Genomic DNA, 17,151 nt, shown 5'->3' with positions numbered 1-17,151 from the left:
TCCGGCGGTTGACAGGCGCTCGACCTGGTTGCTGAAACTATCCTGGAAATGATGTTCACAGGACTTCTGAAGCGCATTTTGAAAGCAAAGTCTTACTATCCCTCTCTTAACGAGTTTTGTATGGGCAGACATAAAAGGCAGAAGAGGTTTTTTACCCCTGGGCTGATAGGACCAGCAGGTATGCTGGTTAGAGAAATGCAGTCGCAAGTCCAGAAAACTGATTGAGCATTCATGCGGTGTTTCATGCGTCAAAGCCAGAGGAATACATTGGCCAAACATAGAAAGAATTTCGGATACCAAGGGGTTAAATGCTTCGTGGCTGCAATTCAAAAGGACGAGATAGTCATCCACGTAACGAAACATTTTTACTACGCACGTATCAGCGATCCTGTCATTCAACATCCTATCGTATCTAGCAAGGAAGAGTTCGCTTAGGATGGGTGCTACGCAAGAGCCTATGCAGACACCTTGTTTTTGTATGCATGTTCACCTGACGTAACATAGGAAGAATTCAGATAAAATTTCACAAGTCGTAGAAAATCACCGATGGAAAGGCCTACTTCGTTCTGAAAATTCACGGCTCCGAAGGTGTCGATAGCTTCTTCAATGCAAGACAGCAGTTCTCTGTGCGGTAAGGAATAATATAAATCTTTGATGTCGACCGAGAAGGCGTTTAGGTTGCGGTCATGTTTAATACTTAAAAAATCTATAACCTTTTTTGAGCCATCGATCACAAATGGGTCATCAACGGTTAGCAATTTTAATTTGTCTCTAAGAAAAGTCGCGAGAAATTTCTGCCATGACTCTTTTTCAGATGCGATTACACAGAAAGGTATTCCAGGCTTGTGGGTTTTAGCGGAAAAAAACACAGATCCACTGAGACGACTCGCGGTATTAAGTTTACAAGCCAAATTGTCCAGTTTTAGGGACTTACATAAAGCCACGGCTTGCTTTTTCACCTTGGAGAGGTTGGCGTGGTTCCTATTGAATGCAGTCTCGAGGGCGCTGGTGGCTCTTGAGCTAAATGCACCAGCGGATAGTATACGGTAAAGCCACCTTCTTTGTCAGAAGGGACCAGAAGTAGTTCATTGTTTCGGAGATAGTTGATGGTCTGACGCACTGGAAACTTTTTGGAGAATGGCTGGTACTTGTGTAGTACATCGACGCCTTCCGAGATGCGTCTGGTCTTGTCACTAACGGGTGCTTTCTGTCCAACCATCCGCACGAGCCCGAGAAGTTCTGCGGCGGACTTTTTTGATTCTATGGCAAATTTTGGGCCTAGGCTGAGGAGGCTCCTCACGGCCGCCTCTACAAGGACGCCTTAGTCCTACGATTGAGCGCCTCCAAATCCTCAAATGGCAAGTGGCAAGAATGTCTTCGCATTCTTCACAGCACTGCTGAGTTCCTCTGGCAGCGAATCTTGCTCACGCTGCGGACGTGGCTACCAAAGAAGACATCAAGGCCTCGCAATCCTGTGCACACGGCGGGTGACGTTCACTTACCGAACCCCGTGAGGAGCCTCCTCAGCCTAGGCCCAAAATTTGCCGTAGAATCAAAAAAGTCCGCCGCAAAACTTCTCGGGCTCGTGCGGATGGTTGGACAGAAAGCACCCGTAGTGACAAGACCAGATGCATCTCGGAAGGCGTCGATGTACTACGCAAGTACCAGCCATTCTCCAAAAAGTTTCCAGTGCGTCAGACCATCAACTATCTCCGAAACAATGAACTACTTCTGGTCCCTTCTGACAAAGAAGGTGGCTTTACCGTACTATACGCAGGTGAATTTAGCTCAAGAGCCACCAGCGCCCTCGAGACTGCATTCAATAGGAACCACGCCAACCTCTCCAAGGTGAAAAAGCAAGCCGTGGCTTTATGTAAGTCCCTAAAACTGGACAATTTGGCTTGTAAACTTAATACCGCGAGTCGTCTCAGTGGATCTGTATTTTTTTCCGCTGAAACCCACAAGCCTGGAATACCTTTCCTTGTAATCGCATCTGAAAAAGAGTCATGGCAGAAATTTCTCGCGACTTTTCTTAGAGACCAATTAAAATTGCTAACCGTTGATGACCCATTTGTGATCGATGGCTCAAAAAAGGTTATAGATTTTTTAAGTATTAAACATGACCGCAACCTAAACGCCTTCTCGGTCGACATCAAAGATTTATATTATTCCTTACCGCACAGAGAACTGCTGTCTTGCATTGAAGAAGCTATCGACACCTTCGGAGCCGTGAATTTTCAGAACGAAGTAGGCCTTTCCATCGGTGATTTTCTACGACTTGTGAAATTTTATCTGAATTCTTCCTATGTTACGTCAGGTGAACATGCATATATACAAAAACAAGGTGTCTGCATAGGCTCTTGCGTAGCACCCATCCTAAGCGAACTCTTCCTTGCTAGATACGATAGGATGTTGAATGACAGGATCGCTGATACGTGCGTAGTAAAAATGTTTCGTTACGTGGATGACTATCTCGTCCTTTTGAATTGCAGCCACGAAGCATTTAACCCCTTGGTATCCGAAATTCTTTCTATGTTTGGCCAATGTATTCCTCTGGCTTTGACGCATGAAACACCGCATGAATGCTCAATCAGTTTTCTGGACTTGCGACTGCATTTCTCTAACCAGCATACCGGCTGGTCCTATCAGCCCAGGGGTAAAAAACCTCTTCTGCCTTTTATGTCTGCCCATACAAAACTCGTTAAGAGAGGGATAGTAAGACTTTGCTTTCAAAATGCGCTTCAGAAGTCCTGTGAACATCATTTCCAGAATAGTTTCAGCAACCAGGTCGAGCGCCTGTCAACCGCCGGATATCCCCTGAACGTTCTGGTGTCCGTTGCCGGGTTCGTCGCCAAGAAACAAGGACGACATGCCGCGCAGGAGGCGTCCAACAGGGAGAACAGAAGAGTGGTCGTAATGCCCTACATTCATGAGGTCAGCCACCGCCTCAAAAAGGTCGCGAAACGTTCAGGGGTTGACGTCGTCTTTTCAGCGCCAATCAAGCTTTCCGCCCTATGCCCGAAGGTGAACAAACCTCTGATCGCCCGTGGGTGTGGGCAGACTCATTCGGAACAACTCGTCCCCTGCAAAACCGGCGTCGTCTACTCTCTGCCCGTATACTGTGGGAAGAGATATATTGGCCAAACAGGCAGGTGCCTCAACATTAGGCTTCAAGAGCACAGGAATAATGTAGACAGTTTGGCAATTTCTGGGCACCTTGCCAAGCACTGCAAAAAGTCCAAACGTAAGGATGATGATCCGGACGAAACCTGTTACCCAGATTTCAATCGCTGCACAATTCTTGCTAAAGGACGGGATAGGATATCCAGGGAAATCGTAGAAGCATTCGAAATCCACAACGCAAAGGAACAATGTGTGAGTACACCCTCTCTGTGCTTGTCGCAAAAAGAATTGGATTTTCTTAGAGGCAGGGCAAACGTTTAATCCTGTTCTTAAATGCCCCTCTCTGTCTTTTTGTTAATCACCTTGTGCCGCGATTTTAGTCCCGTTTTTACCGTTAGTTTAACGCTGTTTTTTTCCCTTTTGGCGCGTGCATATCTGTTTTCATCGTTTTCTTCGCTTTCACCTTCCGTCCCGGCCTCTTACACCGTGGTTTTATCGCCTTTTTGTCTTTCTTTCGGCCTTTTCACCTTTTTATCGTTTGTACCCTTGGACGTAACCACACTGTTTCGGTGATTGTGCAGGATCGCCTTGGACACACCTCCATCTTTGTACTTTATATATGTGTCCTGCATCGAAATAAAAATTTCAGTTGTTAGTCAGCGCCCGTGTCTGTGTCTTCTTCCTTCGTGTTTTCGTCTCGTTCCTTGCGCTGTTTTTTAATCTTTACTTGGTCATTGGAATTTTTTATCTCTTGATAGATCACGCAATCATCTGCGAATAGGCGAACTTTGACATTTATATCCCTGGTTACGTCGTTAACGTAGAGTAGGAACAAAAGCGGAGCAAGTACTGAGCCCTGTGGGACGCCGGATAGAACAGGAACCGTGTCTGAAACGCATTCACCAAGCTGCATAAACTGGTAGCGATCTGCAAGATAGTCACTAATCCAGCGAAGAACCGGGCCGTCTCCAAATAAGTTCTCTAGTTTAAGTAACAATTTCATGTGGGACACCCGATCAAAGGCTTTTGATAAATCTAAAAAAATAGCATCAATTTGTGACTGGTCGTTTATGCCTAATGCGAAGTCATGGAGGGTTTCAATTAGCTGGGTAACGGTAGATAGGCCGGATATAAACCCATGTTGGTTTGGATTAAGTAGATTGTGTTCTTCTACCAAATGGGTCATGTATCTAAGTATTATATGCTCCAGTAATTTACAGCACGTGCAGGTCAGTGAAATGGGGCGATAATTAGTCGGTGAAGATGAGTTGCCTGACTTGTGCATGGAGACTACTTTAGCTATTTTCCATTATGATGGTAAACGGCCTTCCCGGAGTGATTTTGAGTAAATAAGAGAAAGAACTTACTGACTGGTTCCGCATACCGTCTTAGAAAAGCATATGAGATTCCGTCCGGTCCTTTGCTTTTCTTTTCGTCTAGACTCAGTAAAAGCGATAACAGTACGCTCTCAGATATAATAAGAACGCCTGGCAGTTTGACGTGGGCGGTAGTGCTGGGCCTGCATTCAGGAAGCTGGTTGTCGTCTGGCGTAAAAATTCACTGAAAGTACCGGTTGAATGAATTTGCCTTTTCTCTGCCTTCCTGGGGAGATACCGGCGGATGAGGGTTTGGACGTTGATTTATATAATGCCAAAACTTATACGGGGCTGTTTTGATAAAATTGTAAAGTACTACTGCAGAAACGTTCTTTCGAGCATTTAATTTTACTCTTAAGTGACTTTGTTAATTCCTGGATCCGCAATTGGTAGTCTGGGACAGCTCGTAACTTGTTAGATTTGCGTAGCCTTTTTATTTTGCGCTTCGTATGTATTTAACGCGTGATCCAAGGATTTCGCTTACGGATGACCTTTTTTGTTGAGGGTACAAAACGGTCAATGCAATGCCCAATATGAGCTTTGAATTGAAGCCAGGCCTCGTCTATGCTGATTTGTTCGTTGGTGCAGAGATCATAGAAGTCTGGAAATTCGTGAGCAAGGTATGTAAGTATGGCTGCGTCATCTGCTCTATTAAATACGTGTACACTTTTAAATGGACGATGAGAGCGGATGACATTCGGTAAGGGCAAGGTGCACACCACCAGTTCATGGTCAGAAAGGCCTTCATGTGTATGAATGTTAATTGTACCGCGGAGGAAGTGATCTGTAACAAATATTAGGTCGAGAATTGTTCTGGACGCTCCCTGGATGCGAGTGGGCGTGGAAACAAGCTGACTTAGATTAAATGTGAATAAAAAATCAAGCATTATGGAGCTTGCCACAGTTCCTGACCCCAGAGAGCTCCAGTCAATTTCTGGAAAGTTAAAATCTCCTGCCATTAGTATCCTGCTGCCAGACATATGCTTTAACATGTAATCAAACAAGGGATCTAGGTACGAGTTTTCTGCGTTTGGTGGCCGATAAACAGCGCCAACATGCGCGATACCATTTGTCAGATAAATCTTACACCAAACTGCTTCAACTGTTGGAACGTCCGGCATGACTGAATATTTTATGTCACCTTTAATAAGCAGAGCGACACCCCATCCTTTTGATTCTCTGTCTTTTCTTACAGTTGTGTAGCCCGGCGGCACAATTTCACGGTCTGAAATGTTTTTGTGTAACGATGTCTCTGTAACTGCGACAATATCGTGTTTAAAGGCCAGCACAATAGCTTCAAGTTCATGTGTTTTATTTGTAATACTGCGTGCATTTAAGTTGAGTACAGTTATTGACGTTTGCTCCTGGTGATTCGCTTTCTAGTGTTGTTTTGATCTTTGTTTTTTGGCTTAACTGGAACAATGTCACTGCTCTCACTATCCCACATGAAGAGCTGACCATTTATTTTCACTTTGTCATATACCAGAGATACCTTTTCTTTTCTATCACGGTGTTCTTTAGTGCGGTCCCATAATTTTTTCCTAACATTCATGACAGCAAGCGAAAAATCTTCTCCAATGGAGAAACCGGAGTCTTTTAGTTTAGAACATTGTTTAAGAATGCTAAGTTTGTCTCGGTAGTCAAGAAACTTCAAGATTATAGGCCTAGGTCTAGTTTCGTTGTCTTTACTTGGTCTGCCCAGACGATGAATTCTTTCAATGTCTGTCTTTGTAATTCCAAGTACATCCTCAAAGACCGTTTTCGTGACAGTTTCATGCAAAGTGTCTGTAGTTTCATCCTCCTGCTCCTTAACACCATAAGGAATTAGATTAGAGCGACGGCTTCTGTTCTCAAGCTCATCGAGTTTGCTGGTCATGGTAGCAAGGTTACGTTCTAATTCCGCAACTTTCCTGGCGCACTCCGTGAGTTGCGTTTCAAGCCCACTAATTTTTTCAAGCTTCTTTTCTATTGCAATAAGCTTCTGGTTGGTTACAGCTTTACCTTTCTTAATTTCCTGAATGTCTTCAGCAATTATCTTCAGCTGTTCAGAAATCGTTTGGTCAATAGGGCCGGGATTTTTTTCGATATCACCGCCAAGCAAAAGCTGATATCGGAGCGACACAATCACATTCAAGAGCAATTCACAAAGCGGCTGTGGGCACGGCAGCAACAGTAAGCAGACGTTGTTACTTCTAAATGATTTCCCGTAACGTTTGCTCACCTGTGCGAAAAATGCGAACGGGTTGGTGACGCTCATCTTGGCGTTGCCGCCGCGCCCACTGCCGAAGGATCCGGCGAAGCCGCATTTTATACTGGATGGTCCCGATGTCCGTGTCGATGCGTTTGTGGTTTCCGTTGATAGCCGCGTGGTGCCATACGAGATATGATAGTCGCGCTGGTGAAAAGTGGCGGGTCGAAACGCTGGGATCCCTTCATCGCCTCCAGTAGTCCGAAGAATGGTCACTGATGCTTGATATGCCGATGGCGGCGCCTCTGGTAAGAGCAGCAATCCAAGAAAAACCTGTGCGAAAAATGCGAACGGGTTGGTAACGCTCATCTTGGCGTTGCCACCACGCCCACTTTTTTGCTTACCTGCCGTTGCTGCTGCTGCCCCTGCACTAGTGTCCAGCTCTGTGTGTGAAATGCCACTCGAGAATGATGATCTCTGCTCTGCTTGTTATGAGACTATTGAAGAAGGTGAAGACTGTGTGACATGTGCCGATTGTTGCCAAAAACATCATGTTGGAAAGTGTGCCGGAGTTGGGGAACGGGTTTTTAAAAGTAAAGACGCTAAAACAAGAAAAGCTCTGAAATGCTTGACATGCCGTACACCAGCGTCTCGCTCCAATGACAGTAGCGCATCTCAGAGTAATCAGACTCCTGTTGGTTTAAGCAAGCAGCTTAGTGACATCAGTAAATCACTTGCATACCTTACAGCAAAAGTAGATGACTTGACAACTTTGAAGGAAACTGTTTCAAACATCGAAGCGTCCCTCCAACACATGTATGACACCTACGATAAACTACTAGAAATATCGGAGAGGCATGAAAGGGAAATTGAATTCCTTCGCAACAGAGTGGACATCATTGAGAAAAACAACGACAGACTTGAAATTCAAAAACTTCGCCAAGAACTGAACGACCTAAATCAGTACAGTAGACCTCAAAATATGGAAATTAATGTACTACCCGTGACCGATGGTGAAAAGCTGCTGGACAAAGTTAACGACCTTGCGAGGAAACTTGAGTTGCCCTCTATTGCAGAAACCGACGTTGAAGGGCTACATCGTCTTCCTTGCGAGGCGGACAGGGTCCCTGTAGTTCTAATCCGTTTTGCCAGACGATCTACGAAGGCAGACTGGTTCGCGAAGCGAAAAGAATGTGATAACGACGTCAAGTTTTTTAATCACGTGACCCCTTTCAACAAGAAACTAATGTGGCTCGCTAAAAAGAAAGCTAAAGAAATGAACTATGAGTTTGTCTGGTCGAGGGAAGGAAAGGTGTTTGCTTGGAAACAGCCAGGCGCACGGGTTATCAGGATCGCTTGCGAGGAAGACGTCGACAAAATAATTTAAATGCATTAAGCTAAGAGGTTGCGCAGTGAACTTGCTCAAAAATGGCATACTTCACTTCTGAGTCATTCAACGAAATGTTGAAGAGTAATGCCCACAATTCTCGTAGCAATTTGTCGTTTTATCATTTAAATTCCCAGAGCCTAAAAAACAAAGCCGAAGAAGTAGAAGCAGAATTACACAAACATAACATTCATTTTGACTTCATTGCATTTACAGAAACATGGTTTCATACAAATTCAGATGTTATTCAGCTTGGTAACTACAAGCCAATTTCAGTTTTTAGAGACGTCAGGCGTGGTGGTGGTGTGTCTCTATATGTCCGGAACCACTTATCTCTCAATTCAATTTTTTTTTCAATTCAATTCAATGTTTATTTTTCCAGAAAGTGCCTGGAGGGTCTCCTTGGCTAAAAGCTGCTCATGCAGCTTGACTAAGGCCAAGAAGACCGTTACATAGCAGTATCAGTAAAAACACATTATAATTAAAACAGACATTTACCTCTAATTTGCAACAGTAATTACAAGTTTTGTACAAAATTCGGAGCACTGAAATTATACTAGGTAAATAACACAAGTCAGACATCAAACAAAGTGCACAAAAAACACATTTCAAGAAACGTGGCAAAAAAAAAACATTACAATTGATTTGCATGAAAAAAATCACAAGAACAGAGCAGAAAAAAAACAAAAACATAAGGTGTAACAAAACACAGTATACCAAAACAAAGTATTACCAGGGGAGAGCAATGACAAAAAACAAGACCTCAAACCTCTTCTATTCAAACCTAAAGAGTGAGTATTTTTGTTTAGTATAAGTGGGAGGTTATGTGATAACGCTTGATACTTATAAAAAGTTCGGAACCGTGGGATTTCCCACAAATCTTTATTTCTTGTGGGTACGTTAGCGGCGCGGCGCTGCAGTGATGCTAATGACATTAGTTGGTTTATTGTAGTAATGGAGGAAAAGTAAAATGTTTTCAATAGTCGGAATTCATAAATATCCTCAATACGAAGTATTTCAAATTTGCATTTTGCATTTTGCATTTATTTATTTGCATTTTGCATTTATTTCAGTCATGTACAATGGCTGAGGAGAAAGGAAAAAAAGCCGCGCACACTGCTTGATAAAGCTCCCATCTCCCGTAGCGGCTTGGCACGGCGATGACAGGCAGCAGTAAAACAATAACAAGAGAATGCATGAAATAACAAATATGTACAATATCTTCATAACAGATCACCAGAATAGTCTTGGTACTGTTACACACACGCAAATGATAGTTTAATCACAGCACATGGATACTTTTATTTTACAGTTGGATATGATTCATTGTTTTGTAAGAACATATTTCTGACAGCGTTATATGAAACGGAAAGGATGGATTGATTAGTGAAAGCATTTCTATTAAGGAAAGATGGCAACACATACCTGAGTGTTTGAAAACCGTAATTTGTGCGTGGACAAGGTACATACCAATATTCGTAGTGTCTTGTGTTGTGAACAGCGGTATTTTCCCGTAGATTCGCAAGGTCAGAAAAAAATGTGGCGTCACTATGTACCTGAGATTTGTACTGCTGAATTACACGGTACTGATGAATAACCCTTGCATCCATAATGCGGTATTTTGCAAATAGAGCACTCGTATGTGCTAAGTATGTGGCACCCGCAATTGCTCTGACTGCATTTTTTTGAAATGTCAAAACCTTTTGAATATTAGTTTGCGCCGTTGTACCCCAAACCAAATGACAATATTTAACATGAGAGTCAAAGAGGGCATGGTAAATAACAAGTTTTGTCCTAGTAGGTATCATGCACTTTAACCTTCTGAGTATGCCGACAACGCGAGCTAGCTTACTGTCTATTTGCTCGATGTGGTAGTCCCATAACATAAATTCATTGAAGTGAACGCCAAGTGTTTTTACAACATTAGTTATTTCTATTATATTACCACCCAATACTAAATCTGTATGTACAGCCCATTTGACATTTTTAGCTCTAAAAAATATCGCCTTCGTTTTCCGTGTGTTTATTAGTAGGGAATTTTTTTCGGACCATGAGTTAAGGTTTCCCAACACGCTATTAGCCTTTTCTACTATATCATTCGCGTTGGTGCCGGTCAAAAATAAAGTAGTGTCGTCAGCGTAAATTACGTATTCTGTTTCGGAGTCAATCTGTACTAAATCATTAATATATACATTAAATAATAAGGGACCAAGGATACTACCTTGAGGTACACCATGCTTTATTTTATTGTAAGTAGAGCGATGATTATCTATAGAAACGTACTGATATCGGTATATCGGTCAGTTAAATAGCTGGTGATAAGAGATAGTGCTTTGTTCCGGACACCGTATGCAGAAAGTTTAAGAAGAAGAGTTTCGTGATGAATCCTATCGAAGGCTTTGGAGAAATCTATGTATATTCCAAGGGTTATTTGTTTACATTCAATGTTATTTAAGATTATTTCTTTTTGCTTCAAGAGAGCCATTTCTGTAGAGGACTTAGGTCGAAATCCAAACTGTCTTGGAGTTATCACGTTGTATTTTTCAAGAAAATTGGAAAGTCGTAAATGTATTGTTTTTTCCAAGCCCTTAGAAAAAATAGGCAATATAGACACTGGTCTATAATTACCAAGATCGTTTTTCGAACCACCTTTATAAAGAACAACTACTTTTGCTATTTTCATGTCCGAAGGGAAAATGCCGGTAGTCAAAGACAAGTTATAAATATAAGTTAAAATTGGGCAGATAATGTCCAAGACGTACATAACAGGTTTCATTTTCAGTCCAAAAGCATCTTCACTGTTTGTATTGTTCATGCCTTTATATATATTAAGCACCTCATTTTCGTCACAACATGCTATAAAAATACTGTTACTTGTATGATTCGTAATGTAATCCAATGCCATATTGTTGTGTTCACTATCAACAAGTCCACTGAAATAGCTATTAAACTTATTTGCGAGTGCGAGTCCACTATAACCAATGCCTTCCATTGTAATACTGTCAATTGTATTTGTAGAGTTAGGGTTCAAGACTCGATTCATCCTATTCCAAACTTTCTTTTGATCGGTCAGACCAGCGAACATGTTAAGGTGATATGCATTCCTCGCTTTTCTTAAAGTTAAGTTCAGTTTGTTTCGGTACCTCTTGAACGTTGCCCACGATTCTGGACTGCGACTTTGTAAGAATTTCTGATAGAGGGAATTTTTCCTGGCAGTCATTCGAAGAATATGCGAGGTAATCTAGGGTTTACGAGCTCGTTTTGGTTTCTTTACATCTTTGTACGGAAAACTGTTACGATATATACAAGCGAATATCTTCAGAAAACAACTAAACGCTATGTCAGCAGTCAATGCAGCAAAAACTGGTTCCCAGTTGACGTTCATTATTTTGCGTCGAAATGTTTCTAACGTGGTTGGGGTGATCTGCTGTATTTTTACATTTGTTTGTTTACAGGTTGATTTTAATACAGGCACACTATTACATACGATGTAAACAGGCAGGTGGTCACTAATAGCATAATTAATAACCCCGGTTGAGAGCACATTTGTTGCGTTATTTGTAATCAGCAAATCAAGAAGTGTTTGCCGTAGTGGGTGTTATGCGTGTAGGTAATGCCGCAACGTTTACAAGACAATATGATTCCATTAGTAATGATAGTCGTGACTTTCTGGGTGTATTTTCATGCATATCGACATTGAAATCACCACCTATATATACAGTGTAATTATATTCAGTGGCAAATTGAAAAACATGCTCCATATAGTGAAAAAAGTTCTCAACACAACCATTCGGGGGGCGATACACAACAGTGAAGAGGTTCTTATTGCTACAAACTGAGAGCACCTCATAATCAGGTGTAACCGAAGTAATCTCATCAACCCTTTCACACTGAACACTATCAAGCACAAACAAAGAAACGCCTCCACCTCTTCTGCTTGTTCTGTTTAGGAAGTAAGACTGATAGTTGAGCAGCTCAGGACAATCAACTTTGTCTTTGACCCATGTCTCAGTAAGCATTACCATAGAGAACATGAATTTAAACTGTTCAAGGAATGCACGTAAAATGTCATGTTTATCGCGAACAGACTGAATATTCAAACATAGCACTGAAAAATGGTTAGACTGACCCTGAACCTCATTATTAATATCATTCGGAGAGAGGTAAGTATCACCCATCTAGAAGGAACTAATTACAATCAAGAGCAGTGACTCACTGCAACAGCCCCCTCAAATCGTCATCGCATCGAATCACGTGTGCCAGTTCCCCGTTCGCCTTTCGTACGAGCACATTGTTGTTCCGGTGCCAGGCATACTTGTAGGCATTCGCATCAGCCCATTTCTTTGCAGAATCGAGAAGCGTTCTGTTCAACCGAGTCAGGTTTTCTACGATTGAGACCTCAGAGTCAGACGTTCTGAGTGATTTGCCTTTCAAAAACCATTGATCTCTGAGCTTCTGGGAAGTGAAACGAACTAGCACACCTGGAACTTTGCCTTGTTTCGCGGGAAGCCTGTGTACGGCATCCACATCGCCTTCGCACAGCTCAGGAAGCTCAATTGAGTGGGCCACATCATTCACTTTTTCAAGCAAATTCTCACCATCTGACTCCGAAATGCCATGGAATACCAAATTTTGCCGTCTACTCCTCCACTCCAAATCGTTCACAGTGACCTTCAGATGATTCACTTCCTCATTGTTACTACAACTTTCAAGGAGAACAACTCGCTTTCGAAGTTCCTTAATCTCTGCCTCTTGTCTAGCCATTGTTTTTAACACTTCATCATATTTCTCTGACATCATATTGATCGACTTGTCAATATTGTCAACTTTTTCTGGAAGATGTTCAAGTTTCTCAAGTCTCACAAGGATAGCACTGAGAATGACAGGTATATTGACTTCGTCTCCCTCCTTGCCGCCTCCCGCCCCTCTCAGGCGTGACGAATAGCATGTGCCACATTTCCAGACCTCAAAAAAAGCCTCAGCCTTTCCCTTCGCAGCAGCCTCAGACACCCCAGAACATTTTCCTAGCTGGAACAAGTTGCTACATTCTGAGCATTCCATTACACGACCTTTGGCTGGAATTGCTTTCGAACATGCCGCACATATTTTATCGCGGCCAGCCATGTCTTATCCAACACGGGCCAACAAGTCAAAAAGGCACAGCACAAAGCAAGACACTTTCGGCAGCGGTGGCAGCAGGGTAAGACCAAGACTGAAAATGTAAAGGCGAAAGCACCAACCTGCAACCAGTTGTACGGAGCAATTAGGCTGCGAACCGCTGTCTGCCACCAGGGCAGCCGAAGTGACGAGCAGTGGGCGTGACAGGAGCGGCACAAATCATTCCGGTGATAGCAGCCTGGTGACGCTAGCAGAGGTAGTTGCTTGAGGAAACGAAATGCCGTGCATCCACAGCCGATCAGTTCAAAGAAGGTTACTGCAGGTCCCACAGTCTTGGGAATTCCAGGCGAAGGAGAAATCCGTCGCGCAGTCTGCAACCTGCAACCAGTTGTACGGAGCAATTAGGCTGCGAACCGCTGTCTGCCACCACCGCCTGAAGGTACTTGTTGTAGTGGCCATTGGTTCCATATTGGCAATATGACGAATTATTCGCTTTTGTATTACTAGAAGCCTGTTTAAATTTCTTTTAGTTGTTGTGTCCCATACTAAAGTACAATAATTTAGATGAGAGTTAAATAATGCTTGATATATCTGAAGTTTCGCTTTCAAAGGAAATATACTGCGGCAGTGTGCTAGAGCTCCTGTAACTGAAGACAGTTTTTTACATAGATAATTGATATGAGTATCCCAGCCTAAGCTAGAAGAGAAGTATACTCCAAGAATCTTGTGGTGGTCAACAACTTCTATTTCTAGAGTTTCGAACATAATTGTAAGGTTCGTTTTAACTTCTTTATTCCTGGCGCGAAAAATCATTGCTTTTGTTTTAACAGCATTTATCTTGAGTAGGTTTCCTTTGGACCAAACAGACAGTTTTTCAAGTACTTCGTTACATTTCAGTATTAAGTTATCTATGTTTGTTCCAGAAATAAGTAGAGTGCTGTCGTCAGCATAGATGATAAAATCTGTTGAATGATCTATGCCTACAATGTCATTTATATAGGCGTTGAACAATAGCGGACCAAGAGCGCTGCCTTGCGGGACTCCATATCTAATAGGTAGAATCACTGAATTATGGTTGTTTAATTGCAGAAACTGAGCTCTGTTTTCAAGGTATGTTTTGAGTAAATCTATGCACTTTCCGCGGATTCCATAAGATTGCAGTTTACTGATTAAAATTTGGTGGTTCAGGCAGTCGAATGCTTTGCTAAAATCTACAAAAACTGCAAGTGTGAACATATTGTTTTCTATGTTTTGCAAAATACTTTCTTTTATTGCTAATAGAGCCATTTCCGTTGACCTCTTTTTCCTAAAGCCGTATTGCGCGTCACTCAGAACGTTATGTGTATCAAAGAACCCAGTTATTCTAACAGAGATTATTTTTTCTAGCGCTTTCGCGAAGACTGGAAGAATAGATATAGGTCGATAATTTGTTGGCAAGTTGCGATCTCCTCCTTTAAAGACAACTGACGTTCTAGCTATCTTCATTGCATCTGGAAATTTTCCGGACTCTATTACTAAGTTAAATATATCTACAAGTACAGGCGTTATTATGCTCAAGACGTATTTAACGGGTCTTATCTGAATATTATCGGTGTCTAGCGCCTTGCTGTTTGGTAAAGCCATAACTATACTGTGGATTTCAGACCAATCGATTGGCTGTAAGAATATGCTGTCAATGATGGTGTCTCGGTGATTTCTGTTTTCGGTGAGGTCGATTTCCGTTTGAATTGGGTCAGCGACATTAATGAAAAAATGATTTAAGTAGTCAGCGACTTCCTTGCCGCCAAGTTCACGGCCATTTATCATTAAAGTATCTGGCGGGGAATTTTTGCTTCCACGGCCTAGAACACTATTCATTATTTTCCAGGCAGCGTTGGTGCGCTGTTCAGCGATATTAGCAAAGATTTGTTCATAATATCAAAACTTCGCGCGCCGCAGCTCCGCATTCAGCTTATTCCGAAGGGTTTTAAAGTCTTTCAAAGTAGTATACAATCGTGTACGTAAAAAGGATTGAAAAAGGCGGTTTTTGCTTTTTATCTTTTTTAGATGCTCTTTTGTCACCCAGGGCTTCCTCGCTCTTTTAGTGCGTTTAAGAGCTTTTAATGGGAAATATTTTTCATAGACAAGCATGAAAAGCTTGATAAATTCATTGTAAGCTTCATCCGCGTTACCTTTTGTTTTTACTATTGACCAATCTTGGCATAATATTTCTTGTTTGAACAGCTATAAACTGTTTTCAGTGATGCACTGAGTAGTGAAACATTTCTTTCGCCTTTCTTTTGGTATTGAATTTACGTAGTGCGCAAGGAAAACCGGGCAATGGTCACTGATGTCGGATGAAATTGTGCCTGCACTGTTTATGGTAGTATCAATGTTTGTTATTAAAAGATCAAGTACTGAACATGTGGAACGTGTAATGCGTGTTGGTGTTTCAATTACATTTGCGAAACCAAACGAAAGCAGTAGCATATTAAATTCACGTGCAGGATGGCTATCTTCTAAGACATTGATGTTGAAATCACCCCCACCAACCAATATCAGGTTATTTTTTGAGACGAAGTTTAAAAAAGATTCATATAAATCTAGAAAGCGCATAATGTTACCTTTTGGTGGGCGGTATACAACAGAAATTACTTGGCTTTTATTTTGAATTGTCAGCATTTCAAAATCATCAGTCACCATACTGAAATCTGTCAAAATTTCACATTTATTTTGAGCCGAAACAAGTATCGCAACACCGCCACCTCGTCGGTTTAAGCGATTAAGAAAAAAGGTCTCGTACCCATCTATTTCCAACACAGGGCAATTGTTTGAATACCAAGTCTCTGACATCATTATCACATCAAACTTAAAAGAAAATTGCTGCAAAAGAAGGATGATATCCTCTTTATGTTTAGCCGAACGTGCGTGAATATGCAAGACCGATTCACAAAAACGATGCTGAAGGTTGAGATTTGATGGTAAGATGACAATGTGCCAGATTATTCCCTCGTGCACAATGACTATGAAGCAGAATGCATACTTTTTCATAACATTATCATAATGGCACTGTATCGCCCGCCTCAAGGATATGTGGACAACTTTTTTAGATAGATTGAGTCCTTCCTGAAGCTAGCAAACCTTAATAAGTGGCGCATTATTGTAATTGGGGATTTTAACATTAACTTTATGGAAGATAATCCTTCAAAGATCACATTAAGTGAAATATTCCTTTCTAATGGTTGCGAGAATACTATTGATTTACCCACGCGCATATCAAAATACTCCGAAACACTAATTGATCTATGTTTTACAAGTATTCCGGCAAACAGAACTACATCAGGTGTTTTTTCATCAAGGATCAGCGATCATCTGCCCATCTTTTCACTTGTTTCAGAGAAAAAGAATCCTGACGGTCTTTTTCGCGTGCAGAGAATTTATGATGATAATAATATTACCCGATTTTGTAACTTGATGTCGTCTACTAATTGGATCGAAGTATATCATTAAACAGACCCTGCACAAGCGTATGAAGTATTTATTGAAAAACTGCTAAAACTTTACGATGCAGCCTTCCCCATTATGACTATAAAAAAGCATAGAAAGGCAAGGAAAGAATGGACAACAAGTGCTCTCCTGAAACGGATTGATGAAAAGAAAATGTTTTCTCGTTTTCTAAGAACTAGAAACCCGGAGGATTTAACTTTGTTTAAGAAGTTCCGAAACAGTCTAAATATGGATTTAAAGAAGGCGAAGTCTTTATTTTATAAAAACAACTTTTCGGCAGTCTCGCACAACCCTAAATTTATCTGGCAAGGTATCAATTCAATCATAGGGAATAAGAAAAAGGATCTTCCCTGCGAACTACGAATTAATGGAGTCAACTACACGGGAGTTTCACTTGCCAATAAACTTAACGATCATTTCATAGTAGCTGGAGCTCATCACGGGGCTGCTCATTCTTATGCAACTAGAACAGT

General features: G+C 41.7%; 2 protein-coding genes across 2 annotated transcripts in view; both read right to left on the bottom strand.

The window, feature by feature from the left end:
- LOC144104304 (uncharacterized) overlaps positions 1 to 13,357 on the bottom strand; it is a 35,913-nt gene extending 22,556 nt beyond the window's left edge. Inside the window, exon 1 of the mRNA XM_077637214.1 lies at positions 13,315 to 13,357. The gene's annotated coding sequence lies outside the window, so the exon portion shown is untranslated. The remainder of the gene's footprint in view (positions 1 to 13,314) is intronic.
- LOC144105034 (uncharacterized) lies at positions 5,848 to 12,603 on the bottom strand. Its single transcript, XM_077638251.1, has 3 exons — positions 12,556 to 12,603; positions 7,092 to 7,184; positions 5,848 to 7,020 (listed from the first exon to the last, which is right to left on the bottom strand). Exons 1-3 carry the CDS (start codon positions 12,601 to 12,603, stop codon positions 5,848 to 5,850), a joined length of 1,314 nt encoding a protein of 437 aa, XP_077494377.1.
- Positions 13,358 to 17,151: the final 3,794 nt, after the last annotated feature.

Source organism: Amblyomma americanum, chromosome 9, assembly GCF_052857255.1.
Source record: "Amblyomma americanum isolate KBUSLIRL-KWMA chromosome 9, ASM5285725v1, whole genome shotgun sequence".
Taxonomy (NCBI): domain Eukaryota; kingdom Metazoa; phylum Arthropoda; class Arachnida; order Ixodida; family Ixodidae; genus Amblyomma; species Amblyomma americanum.
This window is presented reverse-complemented; position numbering and strand designations above follow the sequence as displayed.

Coding starts and splice junctions, on each gene's coding strand:
- LOC144105034 (XM_077638251.1), bottom strand. CDS start 12,603: ATGTGGATGCCGTACACAGGCTTCCCGCGAAACAAGGCAAAGTTCCAG. Junction 7,185..12,555: donor GAAACAAGGCAAAGTTCCAG/GTGTGCTAGTTC, acceptor CTTCTTCAATAG/TCTCATAACAAGCAGAGCAG. Junction 7,021..7,091: donor GGCAGCAGCAGCAACGGCAG/GTAAGCAAAAAA, acceptor TTTTTCGCACAG/GTTTTTCTTGGATTGCTGCT.